At 45.1% G+C, this 13,689-nt stretch overlaps 1 protein-coding gene across 5 annotated transcripts in view; it reads right to left on the reverse strand.

Moving 5' to 3' along the window:
• Nucleotides 1-6,829: 6,829 nt before the first annotated feature.
• The window catches only part of MARCHF8 (membrane associated ring-CH-type finger 8), a 100,786-nt gene continuing 93,926 nt past the window's right edge, over nucleotides 6,830-13,689 (reverse strand). For all 5 annotated transcript variants that reach the window (XM_072870793.1, XM_072870797.1, XM_072870794.1 and 2 more), the window contains one exon: nucleotides 6,830-11,808. In XM_072870793.1, the coding sequence (XP_072726894.1) occupies nucleotides 11,504-11,808 (305 nt within the window). In that variant the 3' untranslated portion in view covers nucleotides 6,830-11,503. The remainder of the gene's footprint in view (nucleotides 11,809-13,689) is intronic.

Here is a 13,689-nt window from a genome sequence, read left to right on the forward strand (position 1 = left end):
TACACCTCTTCTGTACAAATAGACTCAACCATGTGCTATACTGTGACTCAGATTTCAAGGCTCTCCCACATTCAGGATATGTATTTACATATAGGCATATAAAAAATTCACTGTGCCTGCCTTGGCTCTACTGAATTGCTCAGCATGAATTTCTAGTCTGCTGCTACTTTTTAAATAACACCCAGAAGTGCAAGGTTGCCAACTGTCGCATGGCACACCCGGGGCAGCTGCAGAATCCCATCCCAGAGATCTGATTGCTCCTCCCAAGATTTAACCAGCAAGGGATCCTGCCTGCTGCACTGCGGTCCCTTCCATCTACAATGTTACCCCATATAAGTGCACCATAAACTCCTAGGTTCTTCCTTGGTTTCATCTTTCCTTTACATAAGATTTCAAAGAAATCATACAGCAGTTTCATTTTTGCACAAGTGCTGTAGGCCCTAAAGTTTCTAAATTTAGGTTCACAGCCTTCATTGAAAGATATATCTGAAACCCTTTTAACATGTCAAGTGCTTCAGAACCAGCTTTTGTCAGACACAAGGCCACCTTCTGGGCACCTTTGTTTTTGCTGCAAATATGGAGCAAAGTGGTATTTCAAACCTTGATTGGTGGGTTTCCATGTTTCTTTGTGTTTCAGCTCCAATGCAGCGTTTGAACCCCATCTCATTCCCCTGGGTCATCAGTTCTGTTTTCAGACCATTTGGATCTCTTCTGTACAGAGGTGTGGCTGGGGAGTCTCGCTACAGCGTTACAACTTCTGTTACCAACTCATTAAAGAAAATACCAGATAAGCTCAGTCCTGTACGTGAAATTTGTAAGAATGCATTTGTTACCTGTCTCCAGCCCCTTCACAGCTATGTCTCTTTTTCGTCTGTTCCTTTAGCACCTCTCACTTTTATAATGATTTCCACCTTCAATGATTTATTGATATTTACTGTTGGTAGAATTTCAAATATTTCATCAAAATCCTGCCAAAAAAAATGGCAGGATACGTAAAAACCAAAACCAGCCATTTTATCAAGAGACTACATTATTTCACCCCTGAGGAGACCCCAGCACGATTCTCTTACATGTTGCATCAGATGGTTGCTTGATATCCATCAAGGAAACTACTCTTGGAAATAGCAGTTGGATCCCATAGCTGGATCCAAGGTGCATGTCCTAAAGATTAGGCTATGGGATCAGAGACAGACTTGTGTTGCAGGGTTTCCCCAGCTCCCCCACCACCACCTGGAGTCCTGTTGGCACGGTGGCTAAGCTGCAAAGGGAAGATCGTGCTGCACCCAGCACCCGGCACATCTCCTGGGGATGGAGAGGGAGGCTTGAGCCACTCAGGTGGAGGAAGACCCTGACCCCAGGTCTCCGGCTTCTTTTCTGAAACCACCGACTCACTTCAGGCGCACGGTCAACCTCATCACTTCTGCCTGCTCCTCCAGCAGCTGCATTTTAAAGCAGACGATCAAGCCCTTTGCTAAGACGGTGGAGGGCATGGGGAGCGAGGGAGATGCAGCCTGTGAGAGACACTGTGGGACCATGGGCTCCCTGGCCAAGGCGCCAGCCCGCACCCGGCTCCAGGCACCGAGGGCCTGCAGCCCGCCCGTGGGCCGGGCGCTCAGACACCGCTGCCGTGGCTAACCCCGAGGCCTTCCGGCCAGCAAGGCACGGACCCGAGAACCCGCGGCTCCCTCCGGGCCGCGGGCAGATCGAGCTCCCCGCTACGCCCAGGCCCGGCAGCCACCAGGCTTCGCCACCGCCCTGCGCACGGCACGCGCCGCACGCCCCCGCCGGCCTCGCGCCCGCAGCGCGGGCTCGCGGCCGGGCGGAAGCAGCCGGCAGCGGCGCACGCGAGGAGGGGGCGCGCGCCCGCCGCCGCGCTGGGCAGCAGCGCCCCCTGCTGGGCACGGCCCGGCACGGCCCGCGGGGCCCGCCCGGCGGCCGCGGGCACGGGTGGGCACTGAGCGGGGCAGGGGAAGACGGGGCTGCTGTTGTAAGCGGGGTGCAACGTTACCTCCTTTGCCAGTGTAAAAAATAGAATAAAAATAGAAAAAACCCACATTTTCCCCCCTATTTTGCATTCTATTTTAAGACAGGGCTGCTGTTGGGTGGTGTGCAATATTACCTCCTTTGCGGCGTGAAAAACGCAAAAGGTGTCAGGGTAACCGGCCTCTAATCGCCACCAGTAACTACCTTCACGGCTGGCAGCCCTCGCGTGCGCAGCTGCTGAGACCCAGTGCCGGCTTCTGGCACCGGCGTGTGAAAGCAGGCGGGCCCGGCCGGCCCGGGGCCCGCAGTGAGGCCGGGCTTATTTCTCCCCAGGCTGCTTTCCTGGGGAGTGAGGAACCGCTCCCTGCATCACCTCCGCACTTGAGCCCCTCTGCATCTCACCCACCTCACTCCTCACTTGAAGGTGGTTTCAAGAGGCAGTGGTGGAATCTGTCTATTCACAAGCAGGGAGCTGGGAAACTGGGCCCTTAAAATATGAGTGGCTGCTATTCCTGAGCTGACTGTGTGTTAGTGGGGGGCTAGGACAGACACCTGCAAGGGGTGCATCTTCTCTGCGATGGATTTTGCTGCTTGTTATTCACAGCTCTCATTCTCCTAAGGATCACTCAGATTTACTACATGGAAATTCACAGCAGAAGTCAGCTGCTGTCCCTCTATCTCCTTGCAATGCCAGTGAAAAACAAGGTTGTTCTGTGAAGATGTCACAAATCTTGTAGCCCTCCTGAGGCTACAGGCAATTTGCGTGGGCAGATGGCTCTCTTGAAATATGCTAATAAAGAACTGGGAGTGGGGAGGAATGACACAACATGGTAATTAACAAATGACGGAGGGGATCAGTAGAGCCTACAGAAATTTCCAAGCTACATAAATAATCTAAGGGGCATGGGCTTAGTAGCTGAGAACATATGGGTGCTAATTGTGTATTGCTCCACCAGAAGGGAAAAAAAAGCTCCTTGTTCATAGACCCGCCTCTGTCCCAGCTCAGAGGGCCTGGAAACTAACTGTAGGATTGCAAAGCTCAGCACAGTATCTTTGCTCTGCCATCCACGCGGTGGCAATTCTGACACCAGCTGAATCTCTCACAAACCCCAAATGGAGTTATGATATCAACACTTATCACAATATCTTTATACCTTTTGTGCAAGGGAACATCCAGATTGCAAGAGGCTGTGAGTCTCTCCCTGCCTCTGTGGATGTAGCTGTGCTACTCTGGCACTCGGCACGAAGAGGGAAAAGAGGAGGGAGACAGAGAGAAGGCAGCCTGCTTTCAGACTTGCCCACCCCAAATCAGTGCTGGGAGGCTGCGCAGGTAACACTGTTAAAGAGGAGGGGAAAGCAGAGGCATGGGGCAGGTAAACCAACCATGGACAAGGCAAGCGCAAGGAATACAGCTGCAATAGTGGCTACTCTTTTGGTATCATTTGGTACCGCACACGTTTGAGAACTGCAAAACTAGAATAGCAGTGGGAGACTGAAGAGTGGTGCAAAATTCCTAAGCCTCAGCAGTAAAGGTAGAGTCTTGATAGAGGCTTGTGCAATATCAGATCTAATCTGAAATCAGGCAGGTCCAAATTAATCCCTGAAATAATACCTCTAACTTCTACCACAGCTTAATTTGGTCCAGGGCTGCAAGAAAGCTGCTCAGTGGTTTGATTTAATTCCCATCTGATTTCTCTGGAGTGCATCAACTGCTTAGGTGTGGCCTGAAAGCACAGGTTTGGGATAAAATGAACCATCATCTTGCTGGCATGAGAAACACTGGCTTTGCTAATCCCATGATCAGAATCAGTCCTCTTTTAACGCAGTACTTTCAAGAGCAAGAAGTTAAGCATGAGAGCAAGACAAGTGGCAAGCCAGACTCCAGAGAGACCTCAGTTTATCCACAGGAAGGGAACAATGGTATTTTGTGAGTTAATTTGGGATGCTCAGGGGTAAAGCACATATGAAATACTGCATATTCTCTCTAAAACAGCTGCGCTTTCTCGGTTGGGATCAAGTCATCAGCCTGAGACATTTCCTTATTCTCTCTCAACCACAAGGATAACTGTTTCCCTTGACAAAGGAACCTGCTGTCCCCAGCACCAGACCCTACAGCTCTAACAGTGATGAATTCTCCTACACCTGTGTGGCCTGCCTTGTTTGCAGGTGGCTCTTGAGACAGAGAGTATCAGAGCAAACCAGTACAGCAAGGGGCTCCCAGCAAAAATGGTTGGGAGGTTAATTTTAGTGAAGTCTTAAAATGTTAGGAATTGCAAGCCTGATTCCTTGAAGCTTGGGGATTTAATGAGCACACCCTGAGTGATTTCCCCCCTCTGCTCTGTACAGCCTTCTGGTTGTTTTATTCAGTTACTTCAAACCCTCCTCTGATGTTAAAGCCTTTGAGACAATTTCATTCACCTCCTTCACACTCTCAAGCAAGGCCTCCTCTCTGTTTGCAGCTTTCAGTTCCTCTGCCACCAATCTTGCCTTTTCCCTAGAATACACTTTAAAAGAGTATTCTTAAAGTTTGCCATCACTTGACCCTGTCTGAGCAATATTACCTTTCCAATTATTCTACCCTGCGTAACGCACTGAACTTGCTCCCCGTTTCCTTTACCCAGGGCTCTAATGCTTTTTTTTTAAAAAATCTCCCCTGCCTCCCTTCTGAATTATATTTCCCTTTCTCTCTGTTTAGCCAAAATAAATTATTTTTGCCTCTGTTTGGTTCTTGTTCTATAATGATATGTTCTTGCCTGAGTTTCTGATGTCATCCATCCCAAGACTGTGAAAAAGCATCCTCTCCTGACTGTCTGTATTGTGGTAACACAATACAATCTCAAAATGTCAGAGAGCATCCTACACATCAGAGACCGGAGCCTAGAGGATTTACAGGAAAAACTGGGGTCGCAGGTGGACATTAAGCTTTATTTGCACAGTGTCACTTTTGGGTACTTCCATGGTCATTCCTATGAATCACATGCTGGTTGTAATTTGGTTCCTCCTAGCACAACTCTCTCTGCCCAGCCTTGCCCAGAGACAAGCTGAGTGGCTGAGAAATAATGACAGTGGCGAAAGAGGACATGGGGAAGAGGAAGGAAATTTGGGTTGCACAAGTAGCGTGAATGGAAAGGGGCAAACAGACCATGATATGAGTGAACGGGCTGGGGATAAGGAAATCTGAAATGGATGGGGTGGGTGACAGGAGAGTGGTCCACAGGGCGGCTGTGGGAAGAGGGGGATTGGAGGAGGATGTACAGTCCCTGCAGGATGGGCTGAGAGCAGCGCAGGCACAACTGGCTCCTGAGACTCCTGGGGCTTGGTTTTCAGAGTCAGCAGCTGGAGTTACACCACTGGGCACCTCCGTAGCCTCCAGAGTGCACTCAGGTGGGTCTTGCCAACCCCTGCTGCTGCCCTCCTGCCTCCCGACAGCCTCCCTCTGTCCTGCCCCGAGAGGCAAGTCATGCTGGTCCTGCCAGCCAGATACCAGTAACTACTCACCAGACAGCTCCAGTTCCTGGGGACCAGCTGAAAAATCCTGTTCCTGGAGTCACAGCTGTGCCATGTGCCGCTGAGCCACTGCTCTGCTCCGCCTCGGAGATGGACACACTTCACACAGTGACAGTGATACTCTTTCAGATGAAAATGAGGTTTACAAGAGGGAAGAAGTTATTTTATAATTAAGTCGAAATGCCTGAACCCAAGATGAGGAGCACTTCTTAACCAGCAGCCAGATGGCTCTACAGGCTCTGTTCCTTAAACCATCTATCAGCTTTTCATCCCAGAGACTGTCAGTCAAACAGCAGGCCCTGGAAATTATCTTACCATCTCTCCAGCAGGGTATTCTTCTAGAGAGGTCTTGTTGGTGGGTTTGCAAACTTTATGTAAGTGGCTTCATTTACTACAACCAGACTTGCTTCACTAAGGGAATATAGGACAGAACCTTTTGTTTTGCATGGGAGGCACCTCTCTAGGGTTGCAGTATTAAGATTTCCTCCCCTTTCTTACCTAAAAGAAAATTTAAAACTAATCACTCCGTAAAAAGAAATAAAAATAAAAATATTTTCTTTGAGCCCCCTTGCGTCTGTTACATCCACAACTTTCCAGATCTTATTTGCTCTTTGGCATTTATGCTTTTGTTACAAGCTTTCTCACAGCAGCACAGATAGCTGTTTTCCTTGACCTACTGGTGCTATAAACCTATTCAAGAGAAACTGCTGAAGACTTCCCGTTCTGAGGCTCGGTCCTGGCAGGAAAACACACGCAGCACTGCAGTTGTGCTCATGCCATCAGCAATGAAGGATAAATGCAGCCATCCACCACTCCATGCTTACACAAAGTTATTTTTCTTCTTAGAGGAGAATGATAGTAATGAGCATCTTCTGCTCTGCACCTCTGCATAGAAACCGATGCATGTGAGAACACTGACTTCAGACATGAAGCATGCGTAACAACACTCAGTGTCGATTCCAGAAGCTCCAGGTTTTAAGGCCCACAGGAATCCTCTCTCCCCACCTCCTGCATGGCACAAGCCAGAAAATTCTCCCCGTGATTCCTGCATCTGAGCACAAAGCACCTGCACAGTCGTATATTCTCACTGCATCGAAGGAGTCACCCACTTATTCTGATGGTTAACTATCCCTTTATCATTATGAATCATTTTAACATCAAATTGTCATGGGACGCTACTCTGCGTTGGCCTGCTACACTGAAGAGCCATCAAGTTCCATGTTTAACTCACTTTGATCATTATCTTACTACTGGAGAGCTCAATTTTTCTCTCGCATGGGCTTCTAATGCTTTTTCAAACAAAATGGATACTATAATGGTTTTGTTTTGTTCTGTTTTTTTTTATAGAAACACTTTATTGCTGCAGTCAATAACCCTGTGTATCACACACACATAACCAATTACAGTTTAAGAAACTAAAAATAATTCTGCAAGTGGTAATACTGAGAAAACAAACATACATGAAAGGATACAAAACTATACATTTAAGTTACTAGAAATTTACTAACTAAAAAATTCTGCAGAAGTGTGAAGTGTCTTGTATAAACTATACAACACATGCCAGTGTAAAGTTGTTTAACGTTATACAATTACCTATCTACAAATGCTTTACCTAAATACAAGATCAGCTGCAATTTTTAAACAGTTATCTTCTATACAAAGACAAGTGCTTTCAGTACTTCATTGGAATATATAGACACTGCAATATCTCAAAACTAAAAAATAATCACAAAATAAAAGGTCCCACTTAGAAGTCTTTGCATATCTAATATAACGCTGTGAAAATCCAGCCAGCAATATCCTTGCTTTTGTATTTGCCCTGTTTCACCCACATTTGAGAGGGACCCAACCCAGGGTCACCGATCTACCTTTCACTGCTGGCCACAATCTCCACAGCAGACTACACCAGACATCTGTATCTTAACACACTTCAGCTTTAGGAGAAATTTGGACCCGGGTCCCACTTCATAACAGATACTTACCCAGCCCAACACAGGGCAGAAGTGACCAGCTCCCATGCGTGACCATATCCATGCATCACATCCATGCAAGATTTCTGAAGAGCGGCACGCCAAGCAGACCCCTTCCTTACAGCGCTGCCACAAGTGGGATTGATGCTCTGATCAGTACAGGGGATGGGCAGAAGTGGGCTTGGACAGGGAGTTCCTATTGCTTCCCAGGATTTCCCAGGTACAGCACAGAGGCCCAGCACTTCTCTAACCCCTTGGAGGCTTAGTGAATCCCTCCTGCTGAAGCAAAGCCAATCTCAGTGACATTCAACCAGAGGAAGCTGTCCCCAGGTCTGGCCATCTCTTCAGAACAAAGGGCAACATTTTAAACACCATCCCCGCTCCCAAAATACAGTGTAACAGTTGAAGAAAGTCCTGAGAATTCATAGGAATTTAACGTCTCATGATCTCTTAAATGGGATCAACCTTCTGCAGCACACACCTGTATTTCTAACATAATGCATGTTCATCACCTGGCATAGATACAAAATATGACACGGCGGGGAAATTTCCTTGGCACAGCCGGTGCTTTTTTTGACAGGATTTAAGTCAATAGAACGGGAGTCTGGTCATATGTCTAGGACATGCAACATATCAGCAAAGGCTCTGGCAGTCTAGGAAAAGGATCGTGGTAGATGGTATTAGGCCTGTATTCCCTCCTACTTAAATTCTAGTCTCAGAAAAGTCCCAGGGAACCTGAACTAACTTTGGCCAAGGAACAAGGACCAAAAAAAGTCAGGCTTCTATTTCAGTCATTTCAAAAGCTGCCAGAAGGAAGTGTTGGACAGCCTGACCTGACAGGGGGTGGTTGTTCCCCTTACTGACATCTGGGCAGGAAGGACACAGCTCACCTGAGCTAGCATCAGTGCCTCGCAGCTGGAAGCTGAAAACAAGTCAACAGTATCTCCTTGAGGAGAAAGAAGGAAAAAGCACCATTCAGCCTTCTCACACCATTTGATGGCACCATGCAGAAGGAGAGAACTGCAGCTCCAGAAGCCCAGTGTTAACACCAAGCAAGAATCAGCATGAGAAGTGTGACCAGCATAAATGAAAACCCCTGACAGATGGATCTCTTCTGCAGCCCTTCCTGGTATGAGCATTCCTAAGCAGTATAAAGAGTTTAAATATTAGGCCTTAATGTTCTTTCAGAAAAGACCTGCTGGGAGAGGGAATAATTAGCAGCAACACTGGCTAAAACAGTTTCACCCGCAAATATTTTTCCCCAGATGATGTTGTTGGAGATGATTTTTCTTCCCAAGTTAAGATACACAGGGGCACAGCAAAGACCTTCAGTATCCTGAATACACTGAACACTACCTGGCATGTGCCACATGGAGCTTCCAAAACACCAAATGAGATTTCACAATGTTTCACCAAGAATCACGTATGACAGTGATTGAAACAGGACCAGCATGTTACAGTATGCCATATCAGCACTTGTCAGAACATCAGTCAGACACCAGTGCCTCTCAGGTATGAACTGGACAACAAGCAGGTTTCATACCAGAACTTGTCCATTTTCATTTCACCTACTGGCCACAGATCGAATGAGAACGCACACAGCATCAGTTGGCAGCTGATTCTGTGCATCTTGCAGCTGTAATGCGAGCATCTCGCAGACATGTAAGCCTTGTGCACTTGGGCATTTCAGAAGAACATGATGAAGGTGTGCAAGACCTGACATTTAACCCACCTGAGTTTATCTAGTAAAACTTTTCACAGAACAAAATAGAAAACAAAACAAGACAGTGTATTATCTGGATTCTTGTAATAGAAGAGGATCACCCACAGCAGAGTTCAGGAAAGGGCCCGAGTAATTGCACTTTAAAATATGGCAGGCATAGGCAACAAACTCTACATGTGTATGGTCATGAAGACTGCTGCCCCAATACTAGCAGGCTATGCAGGATTTGTCTGCCTGTATCACGTAAGCATGGGACATCCTGACACCTAGCACAGTACACAAACCCATGCCAGTGCAGCTTTGCTAGGACTGCCTAGAGGTCTGGGTATTTTAAAACATCTCAAGAACAAGGTACCGTGTTGTTCATGAAGATCACAGCCAGTAAGCTTCAAGCATGAGATCACGCAGAGCCACGCACGCACACACACGCTTTTCCTCTAACAGCTCTTAGAAACCACTGGTGTGTGTTCTCTTACCATAGTCCCTTCTCTGCCTTCTTTTAAAATATTAATTTATTTCTAAATTAATATTTCTTAATTAATTTATTTCTAAATTAATATTACATTTAAAGGAAAAAAAAATCACTAATCTCTTACTGTTATTCTTTGGGAGGTCTTAAAGCAACTGCTTTTATTATGAAAAGAACTTGCCCAATGAAAGTGGTACTTGAAAAAGACTAAGTAAAACCTGAACCAGAGCTGGGGATTTAGTTCAGTATCTCAACAAGTAAACAGAAGCTTTTACCTAACTGAGAAGTCCAGGCAACTCCTACTAAGACCAACCAGAAGACTATCATTGACTTTACAGAGATTTAGATAGGGCTCAGGTAGGGAAAGTCAGCTTTCCAATGCAGAGGCCTTGTGTGCTGACTTTTCGCGGGGCTTCATTTCTGCTCCAGTCACGCTGAGACTTTGGTTAAATGAGGGCCTGAAGCTGGACAGTGGTTCAGTGAAGCAGATTGATCAAGTGAATTAACAGCAGACACCCTAGACTTTGTGCAACTCTGTCTAAAGCCCTGCAAACAGATTTTAAAGCTGTCCCTCTCTTTTCATTAAAGCTGTCTGATTAAAAAGCCAGTCCAAAATTCAAAAGCACAGACAAAACTATTCTCTGACCAAGTAATGCATCACATCAGGACTAAAAAACAGGCAGGTATTTTTAAACTCATCCACTTAATGCAATATTTACTTCCTAGACTTTGATCTCAGCATCTCCTCTGACAACGTCAAATTATTGGGCAATTCACACATGACACAGCACTAAAGAAGGAAAACCAATTTCAGCTGTATTGACTAAGTATCTTTTTTTCCATAACAGCTCACATTTTTACCAATATAGCAACAAACCCTTTGCCAATGGCTTGGAATGAAAGTTACATCAGGTATATATGTGCAGGTGTGTTGATGGTCTGACCTGTTGAAAAAAAAAAGCAAAACCAATCCCCAAAAGAGAGCACTGAAACCATTACGCATTGAAAACGAACACTGTACACATCCACTACTCCCCATACACAAGTCACAAGTGCAATATCCTTTGAAAAAAACTGCTCCTCAAAGGAAACCCAAAGAGGCAGAGTTTTTTAGTGTTATGTTTAGTAAGATAATGTGGGCATGTGTTGGAAATCACAGGTTGGATTTTTTTTTAATTTTTTTTTTTTATAAGGCAAGAGGTTTACGTTCCAGAAGAATAGATGGGGTAAAGAATGAAGAAATGTTTTGAAAAGGACACATTCTTTCAAGTTTCATTCTCATTTGACATACATATTACAAAATAAAGATTTTTAAAAGTGCTATATGCTTTGTAAGTCTCACCACAAGCAAAATTTTACACCTGCTGCCTAAGACAAAAATGTTAGTGGCAGTGTTAGCGGTAGATTAGACTCTAGCTCTCTCATTTCCCTCAATGTCTGGGACAACCTCCTTCATCACGCTTAAAGAACAAACAAACAAACAAACAAACCCCACTCTACACATATTCCAGAATCATTTAGAATCATCTTATAAAGTAACAGACTCCATGAAGCTGATGACAGTTCACTAGTGGCTTGCTTGATACCAAACCCAAGGCTCATTCTACCCGGTATCCTGTGGCTCTTTGATCAGCCGGTACGAGAGACAAAACGTTGAGAGGTATGCAACCATGATGACATTGACAGATATGCCAAAGGGATTTAAAAAAATTCCAACAAAAAACAAATGTAAAAAAATTCATCCACCAGCCCTCAGCTGTTAGCCGATTTTAAAAAGGTAGAGCAGTTTGCAGTAAACAATGATATTTTAAATCTTCAAGGACATACAGAAACACCCCTCCCACCCAGCAATCAGACGTGAAGGATTTCTGCAGCACAGTCTTCTGGCTCTGTGTAATGTGAAGAGTTTGTGTCTGAATGGTGAACCCCAAGCATTTCTTTACTTTCGAAGTTTGGCTCCATTAGTGCAGGTTTTTCAAAAATATTCTTTTTGCTAGTTTCCGGACAGTTTTGTACATATATTACTCGGTTATAAGCTTTAAGTCTCTTCCACAGCTGTATGTACACTTTGCATTGTACATACATGAACAGAAGTCCTCCAGTGAAACCAATAGCCACAACTACCAGCTTAGTCCAAAATGGCCACTCTAGAATCCCTGGAAGAAAGAAAACAAAATAAAGAAGAAAAAGGACCTGGTTAATATTGGCTGGACTACACTGGATCTCTCAAAAACATCCTGTAAGGAAACTGTCACAGAGTTTGGGCCATGCAAACTATTCTTATTTTGCCATTTTTCTTGTTTGGCCCTTTTTTTCCCCCTTCAAGTCAAACACATGCAGACTTCTACTTCACATATCACATTTATTCTCACCCACCAGAGGAAAAAGAAACCAATTGATTCTCTGTGTCTGAGCCCTTGTGCAGCACAATTACAGAGTCAAGGCAACAGCCAGTAATATGTTTAGGTCCTTTTACACCTGTTTTTAAACAAAAATTGGATGAGATTATGAAAGGGATTCTATAGCATGGTTTCCTCTTCATAGCAGGAGACTCAACTCAGTGACTCAAGAAGTCTGTTCCACTCTGTGATCACACAGTACATAGAGTCATAGTCTTTAAACTCAAAAGGGAACGATTGTTACCATCTAGCTTGACATGTTCGTTATGCAGACCAGACAATTTTATCTGCATCAGATCCAGTAACCTGTAGTTGAACTAGAGTGTCTCTTCTGATGCAAAACTGCAAGTGTTGGAGATGCTGAAGCATTCTGGCAAGCTTACCCTCCATCATTAAAAATGACCACCATTACTTTTCCTGAATTTGTCTAGCTTGAACTTTTAGACTTTGGATCTTGTTACATCTCTATCAACTACTTTTAAATGAGAGACTATTCATTTTATACATCTTCTGCTTATATAGGTCCTGTACCCACCCAGCCTCTCTCCTCTTTAAAGATAAGCGGCATCACAAGATGGATAGGAAACCATGCTGAATCATCCACTATCAGGTTTGTCAGAGAATAAAATCACGGCCTTCCGAGTCTTCAAAGTTTTTACCAACATACAGGCCAGTGTTCTTTTGGAAATGCATGGTAGCGTACGAGGAATGAAAATATTTTAGTCCCAAAATACAAAGGGCACTGCAGTGTGACTACTGATGAAATCCCACCCGTGATTAACACCTGACCCTCTGATTCACAGGTGAGCTATCTGATGCCATCTGTAGGCAGCGATAGTATATGCTTGCCCCTGTGCAGGCATGAATGTGTACCCACACACACTCCCCACACCCCCCAGCTCATTACAGCACTCCCCAGATTTAGAATCCAAATGAAGGGAGCAAAGAAGGCACTATAACATGTACTAAATATTCACACTATTCCTCCTGTTCATGTTCATCGAATATACTCATTGGCTAAAATAACGCGGAGGCGATAAATCTTTGAAGGCATATGCTTTTCATTATCATATGGAAACCTTACACTGAAAGGCCAACAATTTTCACCGTACATGGAAGAGATAGGGTTGGATGGAACAGAAACAAAAAGATTTAATTCAAAGCAGCTTCCTGACTGAAGTAATGAACAATCAAACTACAGCCCAAATGAGAAATGACAGCAAAACTATTCAGTTTGAAGTGTGATTCTGCTCTGAAGAGACTGTAACAGCTCTGTGTATTTGCAGGTTTATTGATGATCAGCTGCCTCCCCAAATGACACTCTTCAATCACCAGCAAAGCATTTTCCACCTGCATGTCTAGCTGGCATGCAATGCTCTGTGAGCAAGGACAGCTTGCCTTCTAACGGCTCCCAGCCTTGGTAGATACCCTGTCCCTTCTATCCCCACCTTCAAGGAGAGCTTGGCTGCCTGAGAAACAGTTCTGTGACAGCTGCAAATTTGCAGCCCAGCATACCCAGGTAAACTGATTTCAGTTTGGTAAGTTTACAGCTGGCATACTAAAGAAAACCTACTATTCAAGATGTTAAGACATCCCTGCAGTGGGGTGGCAGCCACTACATGAACTGCAGTGCACCTC

This window comes from Ciconia boyciana, chromosome 8 (genome assembly GCF_034638445.1).
Source record: "Ciconia boyciana chromosome 8, ASM3463844v1, whole genome shotgun sequence".
NCBI classification, from domain to species: Eukaryota; Metazoa; Chordata; class Aves; order Ciconiiformes; family Ciconiidae; genus Ciconia; species Ciconia boyciana.